The sequence below is a fragment of the Desmodus rotundus genome, chromosome 5 (assembly GCF_022682495.2).
Source record: "Desmodus rotundus isolate HL8 chromosome 5, HLdesRot8A.1, whole genome shotgun sequence".
NCBI classification, from domain to species: Eukaryota; Metazoa; Chordata; class Mammalia; order Chiroptera; family Phyllostomidae; genus Desmodus; species Desmodus rotundus.
In genome coordinates this window covers 39,977,115-39,990,908 of record NC_071391.1, presented here as the reverse complement: position 1 = coordinate 39,990,908, position 13,794 = coordinate 39,977,115, and the positions used below count along the sequence as shown (strand labels likewise).

The window sequence follows — 13,794 nt, the reverse complement described above, 5'->3', positions numbered from 1 at the left end:
TTATTTATTTTAATTTTAGAGAGAGGGGAAGGGTTGGAGAACGGGAGAGAAACATCAATGTGTGGTTGCCTTTCGTGCCCCACACTGGGGACCTGGCCTGCAACCCTTTGGTTCTCAGGCAGGCACTCAATCCACTGAGCCACACCAGCCAGGGCTAAATGATTTTTAATTATATAAAATTTACAGTTGTTGCAGGTGATAGGAATTCACTGTACTCTGAAGGAATGAAATGAATTTTGTGTTTGGCAACAGTTTACTGATTTTTAAGTGTAGTTGAAGATTACTTTCAGTTTGCAGAAGCTTTAATAAGGTTGCTCAAGCTTATGGTGATGGCTTGGTAGTTGAAAATCATATTAAAAAGTGTAAAAAAATTGAAAGTTACAAAAACTCTCAGAATTATATTAAACATTCTAACCAGTATTACGAATTTCATGAAAGAACATTTCAGATAATACATAGCCTTACTTTGGAACTTCCTGCTTAATACTAGTAGTTAAGCTTTTGTTAATGTGTCAATTTCTTGTTTTCTCCAAAGTAGTAAGATGATCATGTGTTCTATTAAACTATCACTTCTTTTCTAGAATCCAAAATGATTGAGAAGCATGGAGGATACAAATTCAGTGCTCCAGTTGTGCCAAGCTCTTTCAATTTTGGAGGCCCAGCACCAGGGATGAATTGAGTTATCACTTTCCTGCTGTGTGATTGTAGTGATGAGCTTGTATTCCTCCTAGTAGCAGTTCCAGAACTGGTTCATGTTATCTACTCTAAACTAATTGATCAATAGATGGACAAAAGGAAAAGCAAAGCAAAACAAACCCAGGAGGTCAGACCTGATCATGCAACTTGGCACTGAAAAAGAATCCAGAGGGATTTTTAGCGTGGGGGGGAACGGAGGGAGGGTATTTTCTTTATTTTTTGAAGAAAGAAAGATTCTGACTGAAAGTTCAGGTGACACTGTGGAAATATGAAACAAGAGGGGATGTCATGAAGGCAGCTTTTCTTTTTCTGAGGAAAAAATAGGCATGGGCTACAGGACTATTTAAAATGTCTCATTTACAGTATAAGCTCAAAGGTAGATGTAATTTTATACCTATGAGTATTTGTCTGATTTCTGTCTCTTCCTCACCGTGGGTATCTATTCTTCATATGTAAATAAGGTAATTGACAACCTTATTCAGTCTTTATCTTTTCACTCATCAAAGATTGTTTCTATGTAGATTGGACATTTATTGTAGCACTACATAACTGATTTTTAAAAATCTGTAAATGAATTAGCACTTTCATATTGAAACAAGCCTGCTAGCCTATGTATAAAATAGCAAAATGTTTGCTGTTTATAAAAAGAAGGGATGTAATGGGGTGGGGGGCAGGGGTAATTTCAAGTTATTAATTTAAAAATGTACTAGCAATTTTGTACCTGGTGACTTTGTGGTGCGCTCACCTCTGATAGTGACTTGAATTCGGTATGTTAAAAGGGGTTAATGATATTTCATTGCTGCTAAAAAATGGCAACTCCCTCTGTGTCCTGTTTTTTCTTAAAGCTCTCGGTGTACAAGTGGATATTTGGATACAAGACCTTACTGTAACAAATAAGAAAGGTGATATTTGAAGCATGTAAATTGGATATAAAGTTCTACTCTTAAAGAGTTATCAAAGAGTTATGGCTAAACATCAATATATGCAATCTATTAAAAGAACTTAATTCGGCTATTATGTCTTGATTTGATTGCATTGTTTTCCTAATTATAAAAATTTTTCCTCATTGGGCTGTTTTTATTCTGTACCTAAAAAGGGTGCAAAATGCACACCTTTAAAATTTGACATTTATCACATGCCCTCCCCCATTGCCCCTTGATTGTGGTATCAGATCTTAAATAGATAGGCTGTAGGCACATGGTTCCCTCCAGAAACCACTATTGATACCACTGCAAAAACAAGCCAGCAACCAATGTAGAGAGATTGGCTTGCTTCCCTCTCTCCTAACTGCATGTTCAAAAATAAGCCTTTATTGATCTTAAACATCTGTCAGATGAGTCATATGCATTGGATTATTTTTATATACATGTGTGCACACAATATTTCAAATTGAAAGCCACATCTCAATAGATTCAAAACAACTAAATGCTGTTATCTATAACAGACTAAATTTATAACTGTAAAAATGAAACATGCACATATTGGTATTTAAAATGCATAATGAAGAAAACCCATTGGTGTTGTGTTTTTCTTGTATGCCAGTAATTAAGCCACTATTGTTGGCACTGTTTGGTTTTCTATTTTAACACTGAAGGAATGAAAGTACTTCCTATATTTATGAATTTACTATGAAAATCTTGGCAAACAAATTGTCTAAACTGTGTGGGTGAAAACTTAATCAAGTGTGTTTCTACTGCCCCCCCGCCAAAAATTGGACACCATCTGTATACCATAGGTTGCTTAAGGGGATTTCACTATTATATAAAATCAATAAAATTAACATGGAGTAGTTGTATATATGAAACATTGTGTACAGAGGGGAGATATTGAATAGTATTAAACATTTTCGTCTTCCTTTATCTTTTGTCCCTTACCTAATATTTAGTCTACTTTTTTAAATTTCAGACTTCACTGCTCTTTGAATTGATAATTTCAGTTTTCACATTGTTAATGGAAAACCATATCTAATAAAGGTTTTAGTTATTCCAGTGCACAGTATGAAAATTCTCATTTGCTGAGATTTTATTTCAAGAAAATGTATTGGTATGTCTTTGAGAACAAGTTTTATTGTTTCCTCTGTCATACAATCCAAACTAATTTCCATTTATGGATTTGAAGTGAAATTAAAGACCTTAAAATTAAACTATATTTAATATTAAATAGTGTTCAAATGGTAGTTTCTAATGCATCTAATATATACCTCAATTCTTTTCAGTATTTAAGTTAAACATCAAATTATACTTTCTTATAGATTGTGGATCTTGATATATTAGTGTTGGTAGGCAAGGTTGTAGGACTTTTGATAACTTATTTTTTTGATCCTCATCCAAGGATAAACTTACTGACTTTAGGGGAGAAGGAAACTCTGGTCAGTTGCCTCCCGTACGTTCCCTGACTGGGAACAGAACCAGCAACTTTTTGGTGTAGGGGACATGCTCCAACCAACTTAGTCACCTGGCAAGGCCTGATGACTTTTTGACAGTATTTACAAAGGTGTAGTAAACTACATGTAGGTTTTATTTACCTACAGCCTTTCCCACAATTTCACTAACCTGTAACTTATTTATTTATATATGTGTGTATTTTTAGAGAGTGGGGAAGGCAGCGAGAAAGGGGGAGAAATACAATGTGAGAGACAAACATCAACGATAGCCTCTCTTCTATGTACCTTGGCTTAGGATGTAACCCACAACCTAGGCACGTGCCCTGACTGGGAATCAAACCAGTCACCTTTCACTTTGTGGTAGGCGGTCCAACCAACCAAGCCACACTGGTCCTGTAACATTTTTCAATTTATCGAATTCTGATTTTGTATGGGTTTCAGTATTTGTCTTTTTTAGTGGCTATTAGAATATAATTTTAATTTTTATCCGTATTAAACAAAGTTCATTTGTTTCTCTGCAGGTTATAAAATGGTGATTGCAAACCTACACACTTCATCAGGATGGTGACTATTATGCTCACCTCTAGAAGAGACCAGAGTATAGAGCAGGGTTGGTCAAACCACAGCCCTGCGACTGTGTGCTGTTATTCAGCCCCAGATATAGCCCCTGAAGCAAGCATGAAGAAAAAGTCATTAAGAATTGTATTATATGATCACAACAGGTCTGTGGGAAGGTCCAATACAATGTCTTACGCATATAGTAGGCATTCCAAAGTTTGTAAGATGAATGACCTAAAATTATCTTAAAATATGAATTATAAAAATGGCGGCTCTGTTTTACATAAATTTGTTTCGGTGACAATTACCTGTGACTATTTGTTAGCATCCAACCTGAAGTTTCAATTTTACTCTTGATGAAGTTGAAATAATACTTTCGTGCATGTGTTTCTTACAAAGGGAAACTAGGTCCCATCTAGAAATCCAGGATTTTATCACTATGGGAGTAATGTCTTTTTTGTTTTAATTCTCACCCAAGGACATCTTTTAAAAAGATTTTATTTACTTATTTTTAGAGAGAGGGAGTGAGAGGGAGAAAGGCATCATTGATATGTGAGAAAAACAATCAGTTGCCTTTCACACTTCCCCAACCAGGGACCCTGCCACGCACCCCTGGCATGTGCCCTAACTGGGAATTGAACTAGTAAGCTTTCCATTTGCCAGACAACACCCTAACATCTCAGCCACACCAGTCAGGGCCCGAGGACATTCATTGCTTTTAGAGGGAGGGGCAGAGGGAGAGAGAAACATTGATTTGGATCAGACCCTCCACCTGGCCATGTGTTTCTGACAGGGAATCCAACCACAACCTTTTGGTCTACAGGATGATGCCCCAACTGACTAAGCCACAGCAGCCAGGGCAGGAATAAGTACCTTTTATAAGTAACTTTTTTTTTTGGTTTAAGGTAATCCCCCTCCAGGTGTTTAAAGCACAGGTGTTAATTCCTTTGTACATTTATAGATCTTTCATGTATAGACTGAAATTTGTCAGTTACTTTGAATCCTTTAAATGCTTCCCATCCATCTTTTGTTTCTTTCAAAATCCTTTTAATAAACCAAAACACAAGGAAACTTTCTTAACCTGAAAAATGGCATCTACCCAAAACCTAAAGTTAAAGACTTGAAAACTAAGATCAAGAACCAGACAAGCATGCCCCCTGTTGCCATTTCTATTCAACATTTATATGAGGTTCTAGCCAAGGCAACTAGGCAAGAGGAAATAAAAGATATCCAGATTGGAAAGGAAGAAGTGAATTCACAGATGACATGATCTCACAGGAAACCCTAAGGAATCCACACAAAAAGAGCTAATGACCATCAAGATTGTAGGACACAAGGCCAATTTACAAAAATCAGTTGTACTTCTATATAGCAGTGAAATTAAGGAAATTCCATGTACAATAGCATGAAAATATACTTAGGAATAAATTTAACAAAAGTGAAAAACATACTCTGAAAACTACAAACCTATTGAAAGACCTAAATAAATAGGCATCCATGTTCATGGACTGGAAAATAATAGGATGATTTCCCAAATTGATCAATAGATTCAGTGTAATTTCATAAAATCTCAGCTACCTTATTGTAGGATTGACAAACTGATCCTAAAATTGGTATGTAAATACAAGGGATGCAGAATAGCCCATCTTAAATGTGAACATGACTTAGTAATTGTGACAGTGATACTGGCATAAGCACAGACATACTGACCAATGGAATAAAATTGAGTACAGTGTGAAACTTCAAATTTGTGGTCAACTGATTTTCAAAAAGGATGCCAAGACCATTCGATGTATGAGAGAATCTTCAACAAATTGTTCTAACACAGCTGGGTATTTACATGCAAAAGCCTGAAGTTAGACCCTTACCTCACCAATAATTTACAAAAATTAAAGTGATTGAAAGACTTAATATAACATCAAAGTATAAAACTTAGTGGGGAAAATACAGGCATAAATCCTTTTGACTGTGATTTAGGCAATGCAAGAGTCGGATAGAACCCCAGAGCAGAAGCAAATCTTCAGTATGTAACAGCAAAAACAATTTACGGTAAAAGGAAAGAGCCCTGGCTGGTCGGCTCGGTGGTTGGACATCAGCCTGTGAACTAAAGGGTCACTGGTTCAACTCCCAGTCGGTACATGCCTGGGTTGTGGGCCAGCCCCCAGTTTTTTTTGGGGGGTGCACAAAAGGCAACTACACAGTGATGTTCTCCCTTCTGTCCTGTCCCTGTGTCTAAAAATAAGTAATTTTTTTTTTAAGTAGGAAATACAAGTAGACATTTCTCCAAAGCCAGTATCATTGGACAAGATGTCCAACATTGCTAGTCACTAGGGAAATGCAAATCTGGATAAAAATAAGGTATTTCACATGTACTAGCATGTCTGTAATTAGGAAGGTGGACAATTACAAGTGTTGGTGAAGATGAGAAATTAGGAACATCCTATACTGCTAAGATGTAAAATGATTATCTGGTGGAATAGTTTGGAAGTTCCTCATAAGATTGAAGGTAGTGTCACCCAGGAATTCCAGTACTACATAGGGTCAAGAGAGATGAAAGGCATGTCCACACGAGAACATGTACATGATTGTCAACACTACTGTTACAGCCAAAAGGTGGAAATAACCCAAGAAGCTGTCAGTTGAAGAATAAATAAAATGTGGTGTATCCATAAAATCATGTATTTGGCAATAAAAGAATGGAGTACTGTTAACATGCAACAACATTGATGAGCCTTGGAAACAAAAAAGTCAGGCAGAAGAGATTCCATTTATATGAAATGTCTAGGATTGGCAAATCTATAGAAACAAATTAACTGTAGCTGGGAAGGGGTGGGGAGGAAATGAAGTGACTGCTAATGCATATGCATACAGGGTTTCTTTTGGGGATGTTGAAAATGTTTTGGACCAAATATTGATGGTTCTATAGCCTTGTGAATATACCAAAAATGACTTAAGTGTACACTTAAATGTTGAATTTTATGGTATATGAGTATCTCAATTTTCAGTTTTTATTTAAAGCAAGTCTCAAATTTGGTTCAGGTTCTTTTAAAACCTAACATGAAATGTTTATGTATTTAATACAAATTAAGAACAATTTTACTCGTGGCTATGTATCTGTCAACGCATTAGGGGTAAAATAGTCTCAGATTTTATTACCCCAATATTTTGGCTACCAGTTCATTTGATTTTTAATCGCCATTACCCTATCAAACAGCTGGTGCCAAAGTTGGGATGGTGATCCTTAAAATTCCTTTTTTTCTGTAAATTTGCGTATCTGTTATATTTTCAATGTAATACATAGCATTAGGGATTTAAGACTGAGCCAACCCTTCCCCCCGCCAAAAAAAAAAGACAGCACTTAGCGTTTTTCTATAAAACAGTATTAAAAAGTTCTTTGTCTCAAGTCCGAGGGAAATAAAATCATGTTAAGAGCAGTGGCTTCATTCGTGTACTTCCCACTATTTAACTCTACTGCTGAAACAGTGCAGACTTACTATGTCTATTAATGAAACTTGGTTTTCCTTGTTTGGAATGCTCTACTTTAAACAAATATGATTCCAAAATGAAGCTATAATCTGTGGAAGTAGCCACTTTCAAAGGGACACCTGGAATATTCAGGGTCTTTTCAAGATTTATAGCATTGTGTAAATTGAATGCACTTCCTTAGTTTGCCACTAAAATAAACTTAACGTACATTAATCACAATTGGTAAACTTCAAACTCATTGATTTCTCAAAGATGAATAAATGAGGTTAACAAGTGGTCCAAGGGTAGAGTTGGTAAATGGAAAACTTTCATTCATACTGTAATTTTATCAGTTTGAAATGAGGGGGTAACCATTCAGTTATCCACTAACAAAACATTAACAGCTGTAGTATAGCTGTGCTTATGTCATCACATAAACTGAATACCACTAATCTGAGATTGGAAAGGAGCATTTTAAGTAACCTAACCATACACTTCCAAAATACGTGCTAATTAAGCCCTGATTAATGCTTTCGGTGTGGAAACTGAGATTAACTGAATTGACTAGTCTATGAACCAAGGACTCCCACAAGCCCTATGAAACCACAAATTTTTTAGCATATTGTTCATAGCTTTCATCCCAACTGCAAAAGAACTATTATTGAAGTGCTTAACCACTGCTGTAGAGACCATTAAAGTGAGAATTGGAGAAAGATGGTCTAACATTAAGCCCTTGAATGCATCTCTGTTAGGCACTGTGCTAACTTGTTTACCTATATGTTCATACTGTGTGTGTATCCTGCCAATCATGCCATGGCACAAGTGGCTTTTTACCTTAAGGATAAGGCAACAGGTTTTGAGACAAGTTGATAAACCTACAGCTACAGTTCCCAATACAGAGCAGCTACTAATTTGGTTTTAAATTCTTTCATGTTTAAAAAAAAAGCTACAAATCCATGACTTAAAAAATTCAAATTTATTACAGAAATAATTTAATAAACCCAAGTCACCTCTTAAACACCTCCCAGAGATACTTTTAGGATTTAATGCATTTCTTTGTTATTTTTTTTTACACATATACTTTATTGGTTGTCATGGTACAAATACGCCTAATTCAATCAATTCTCCAGAAAGTTTTGAGTTACTAAATGTTTTTAAAATCACAATGGCAGTTTTTAAAGGGGACTAGAAATAAATTAGCCCATTGATAAATTGGCCAGATGGTCCAGCTTTAAGAGCCTGGACTAGCACTGGTCCAGCAAGTGAAATATTTTCAAGTCATTAATTCAAAATATAAGATATTAAGGGACAGGAAGTGATTTGGGGAAAACTTGAAGATTATGGATTGCCTTGAATACTTTGCACATTTGGACTCTACAGTCACTTGGTAAATACTGTTAACACAAAGTTCCATAACCTGTGACAAAATCAGAGTTAAGGTTTCTCTCTAAATCAGGTAAGAATTACAGTATCCTATCCACAGTCACGTGAGTAGAGCACAGAAAATATAGTAACACTGTAATAACTATGTATAGTACTGAAAGTATGAAGGGAAATAACTTTGTAAAGTATATGAAGGGCAAACCACTGTGCTATACACCTGAAACACAAAATAATATTGAATGTAAACTGATTTTAAAAAGTTTTAGTTTTTTAAAATGAGACAAAAAAAGTTTTGTGACTGCAATCTGCAATTAATGGGTGACTTAAAACTTCTTTTTGAGCTGTTGTGCCTCTGTTGGTTAGTCATGGGTTGATGCCCGGTCAGGGCACATGCATGGGTGTGGGCAGGTCCACAGCTGGGGCCTGTGCGGGAGGCAACCGATCTGTTTCCTTCTTCCTCCTTCCCTTCTTAGAATAAATAAAATCTTTAAAAATCCTTTTAACAAACAAAATAGACAGAATCATAAAGAGCAGGCTGACAGCTCTGGGGGTTGGTGGGGTGGAAGGCCATGTAGGGGGGATAAATGGTAATAAAAATATACAATAAAATTAATATATAAATTCATAAATTCTTGAAATTCTGTATTTTAATGAGTAGGCTACAGGCATGAGACTTAGTAATGAATGGCTAAACTGCATAGATCATTTCTTTTAATAACATTTCTGATTACCAAATATAGATACAACACCTGGAAGGTATAAAATGTATAAGTTAAAACACCTTGGTTTGGTTTTTTTATTTTAAAAAACGCTTGTTTTTCATCTGAACTCTTGTACTCCCTTATGACAAAGGGAATCTATCCATCGAGTATGAGGCTGCTTTCAATAAGCCAATTCCTTTAGTTTCAAGTAACCTAATCCAATTTTGTGTCACATTTTTCATTTTTGTAAGGGCATAGCGAAAAAATAACTGCTTTAAAAGTCTAAATAATATGTTTTCAAACAAAACTCAAAAGTCTTATTTTTTCTTCGACTGGCGTTTGGGCAAATTATTCAACTAAACTTTGGTGAGGGTTAGCCTGCCCCCTACTCCCCACCAAGAAATAAGGTACCATTTAAATCTCGAACTAGGCGCAACTGTCCATCGAAACATTTTAATTATTTCAATTTAGAGAGCTATTTTTAACTTCCTTTTGCTTTAATCCCTTGGCCATTCCTGAAACGCCAAAGACACTAAATCTAACATCCTATAACTCTCCAATTTTTGCAAGAGGAACACGAACAACCTGTTACAACTGGCCGGCCGCCTCATTCTAGTAGTTAACTGAGCTACACCTGTACTTTAACAAACTTTGAGTCTATACACTTTTATCTCATCTTTACTCAGCCTGGCTGCCAAAGCAAATGAATTTACTGAATGCTCCTCAAACTGCTAGTATTTCCAATAGTTGAAGCTGGGGTTGGGACGTGGAAAAATAATTATTAAATTTAATAACTGATTTGTATTCATTCTGACTAGATACAGGGAGCCAGAAGAAATGCTTTCCCCAGCCTTTTCGTTTTCCTTTAATTCGCGAAACATACAAAAGGTAAAGTGAAAATGAAGGTCGATTAAAAAAAAAAAAAGGGACGACCCCATTAAAGACTTTCAAATTTTGAACCTAAACGACATGAAAAGTGCAAAAGGAATCGCAGTCTCCCAGCAGAGCCCAAGACAATCTTCCCGTTGCCAAACTCCTCCGAGGCTTCGGGAGGGGAGGTTGGGGCGTTAGGACGCTCACCCTCCCACCGAATGGTGATGCCCCGGCGACTGCAGCGCGGAGAAGCTTGGCACAGCAACTCTCGGGAAAGCAGGGCCCTCCTCCAACACCGAAGGCCCCAGCTGGCACCGAAAGCCCCCAGGGAGCTGTTACGCACCCCATCTTGTCCTACTCCTCACAACCATTTCCCTCCCAACGGTGCGACAAACGGCAATCTCCAAGCAAAGCCTAACCAGTCTCCAAAACGCGCTCCACTAACCCCACGGTGAGAACCAAGGCCATCTCCTAGCCCCTGTGGGGAAAATGGCGCCAGTCACCCCTTTTCCCTCCCGGCTAGTCACAAGGACCAGCCTCCCTCCCTCACTACAAAATGGCGTCTCCCGCAGGAGCCCCCGAATCAGCATAATTCACTAGTTACCGAGGCGGTGTCGGTCCGGGATAAGCGGTTCTGCCAGCCACTCAGACACAGGAACTTTGATTCCGCTCTTCAGCTAAGCCACTCAGGCGCTGGCTTTAAGGCATGACGTCAAGAAAATAGGGCGTGGACAAGTCGATCTCTCGAGTCGCATAAATTTGAGCCAATGGTAGGCAGGAAGCGTCTAATGAGTGACGTAGTGACAGCCCAATGGAGGCTAGGGGCGGGCTTCAGACTGGGTATGCGGGTTGCGGGGCCTGGGGGCCGGGCGGCTGTTTCCTGTCCTGGTGCATGGTGGTCGGACGAAGGAATTGTTGGAAAATTTTCTCGGAGGTTCGTATATAAATGTGTTTTTACCCAGTGTGCATTATTCTCCGCCCGGCCGCCGCCCTCAGCGCGGCGGCGCGGGCCCGCTCGGGCCCGGGCCCTGACTCCGGCTGCTCAGTCTCCGCCGCAGGCCCTTCTGATTTTACGGCGGGCAGCGGCGCCCGGGCAGAAGCGGAGTTTATTAATAACCCACAGCCGCCACTCTGGGGCGGCGGAGCTTTTCTTACCGAAGACCCCCCCCCCCCTCCAACTCTCGTCGATTTTGCTTGGTGCCCCGCCTGTTCCCCGCAGGGGACCGCCGAGGAGAGGGACGGGAGGGTGGAGCCATCGGGAGCCTGGCGGAGCCTCTCGTCTTGACCTCCATGCGGAGCGAGTCCCCAGGCGCTCCGGTGGTGAAGCTCCTCCGCCTGGGACGGCGGGCCATGGTCTGTACCAGGCCCCAGCTGTGGCGCCGGCGGCAGGACTGGCCGTGGGCCCGCTTGGACCCCGCCTGAAGAACGCACCTAGAATTTCCTCCCACCCATATCGTGCACAGATTACTTGTTTCTCTCACTTAAAAATTTTTTTAGGTCATTTGAGGTCTAACACCGAATATTTAGAAATTGTTAGTTTTATCATTCCTCCCTTTTTTTGTCGGTTTTGGCCAAAGAGAAAGATTCCTTCGGTTGCTTTGTAACATTGTGGAACGTGAACCTAATTTTTATTCCCTCCTATTTTTTTTAAACAAAGTGACCACACTAACGAAGTTAAAGAAGTAGGGGGAAAGAGTACCATTGCGAAACCCATTATTTGTTTAAAATCAACTTTAGCCTTTGCTTTGGAAGTGTCTAATCAGCTGGTATAATTATGGTGGGATATGGTGAAAAATTGTAGGTTGGAGGTTGTGGTCAGCTTTGTCCTGAGTTGTCTTAGAAGATACGTGGGTTTTGCTGTAGTTGACAAAAATCTGTGCAGTACTTCATATTTTCTCTCCCTGAGGGTGTAGTTTATAAAGTTCATTGTTAAGTTCATTGTTAGGGTAGATGATGAGGAGATCATCCCAAAACTGATGAGATGATGAGATTTGTAACTAACTTAGGTATGTTTTGGAAATTCCATAGCCTCCTCCCACCCCCGGCTTTAAAAAAATAATAGCTTTATTGATATAATTCACATTCCATACAATTCATATTCAGAGTTGTGCAGCCATCACCACCATAAATTTTAAAACATGTTCATCACGCCAAAAAGAAACTCCCCATTCCCTTTAACCCCCAACTTCTTCCCCAACCACTAAACTACAGATTTGCCTATTGTGAACATTTCATAGGAATTTCAGTATGTGGGCTTTTGTGACTGGCTTCTTTCACTTGCATCATATTTGCAAGGGTCCCCCGTGTTATGGCGTTATCAGAACTTCATGTCTTTCTATTGACAGTTATTTCACGTGTAGACATAACATGTTATATTTATCCGTTATCTGTCGGCAGACATAAGGTTTGTTTCCACCATTTGTCATGGATAACGTTGCTATGAACTCTGTACAAGATTCTGTGTGGACATACGTTTTCGTTTCTCGTGGATATATACACCTAGGAGTAGGATTTCTTGGTCATGTGGTTGGTAACTACATTCAACTTTTTGAGGAACTGGCAAATTGTTCCAAAGTGGCTGCACCATTTTCCATTTCTACCAGCAGTGTGTGAGAGTTCCCATTTCCTCAGGTCTTTGCCAACACTTCTTATTTAGTGGGTATGAAGGGGTATCTTAGTGATGTTGGGTTGCATCTCCCAATGGCTAATGGTATTGAACGTTTTTTCATGTGCTTATTGTCCATTTGTAGATACACATTCTTTAGAGAAATGTTGATGTTTATCTTTCCCCCATTTTTAAGTTGGATTATTTGCCTATGATTGAGTTGTATGAGGTCTTTTTACAGAAAAGTCTCTTACAATATTACATGATTTGCAAAATGTCTATAACCCTTTGCTGCAAGTTGAGATACTGCTGCGAAGTAAGGGTTTGTTGTGTTCTTCATGGAAAGATGAGCTTCCCGTATTCAGGAATTGTGCCTCTACTATTACTTAAGATATCACTAATTATGATGTACTTGCACTTGATGATTATGTGAGGAGAATTTTCTGGGTCCTGACATTTTCATTGTTACTCCATTTTGAAGTTTTTTATCTAGTTTTTGTTTTAATCTGAGGTTTCACCTCATTCTGAGTCTTTTTGCTCCTGGCTTTATTTCAGAACACAGTGTTTTTTTTTCTTTTTAAAGAGTTCAGTTGCATCTGTCATTGTGAGATTGTGTTTTAAACTTTATTGTACTGTCAATCAATTATTTAATCAATTATTCAGTCAGTTATTTTGTTTTTCAGATGGGTTTAGACTTAGAAGTCTCCCTCTCACTCTTAGAAAAGGAACTTTTGAAAACACTGATAAATTTTTCTCTATCCTTTTCCATAAGTCTAATCCCATTTTAAAGCTGCTGCAGTGTCCCTGACTGGTGTGGCTCAGTGAGTTGACCATCGCCCTGCAAAATGAAAGGTTGCTGGTTCCCTTCCTGTCAAGGCACATGCTGGGGTTGCGGGCCAGGTCCCTGGTTGGAGGCATGCAAGAAGCAACCGATCGATGTTTCTCTTCCTCTCTTTACCCTCTTCCTAGAATTGAATAAATAAAATCTTAAAAAGCAAAACAAAACTGCTGCAGTGGGAATTCTGCATCCTGCGGAAATGACTCGTCCATTAATGGCTAGACACAGGCATTAACTCCAAACTACATGTTTTTTACTTAAAATACCACTTTACTCAGCACTTAACTTTGAT

General features: G+C 38.6%; 2 protein-coding genes across 8 annotated transcripts in view; both read left to right on the top strand.

The window, feature by feature from the left end:
* Positions 1–2,856, top strand: part of IPO7 (importin 7) — a 56,410-nt gene extending 53,554 nt beyond the window's left edge. For all 3 annotated transcript variants that reach the window (XM_053925766.2, XM_024558702.4, XM_053925767.2), the window contains one exon: positions 582–2,856. In XM_053925766.2, coding sequence (XP_053781741.1) covers positions 582–679 — 98 coding nt within the window. In that variant the 3' untranslated portion in view covers positions 680–2,856. The remainder of the gene's footprint in view (positions 1–581) is intronic.
* Positions 2,857–10,882: 8,026 nt separating this feature from the next.
* ZNF143 (zinc finger protein 143) overlaps positions 10,883–13,794 on the top strand; it is a 38,184-nt gene continuing 35,272 nt past the window's right edge. For 2 of the 5 annotated variants that reach the window (XM_024558850.3, XM_045194148.2), the window contains exon 1: positions 10,884–10,993. The gene's annotated coding sequence lies outside the window, so the exon portion shown is untranslated. Of the gene's footprint in view, positions 10,994–11,056; positions 11,413–13,794 lie in introns of those variants that run through there. The other 3 variants (XM_024558849.3, XM_053925764.2, XM_053925763.2) reach the window with 3 other exon arrangements.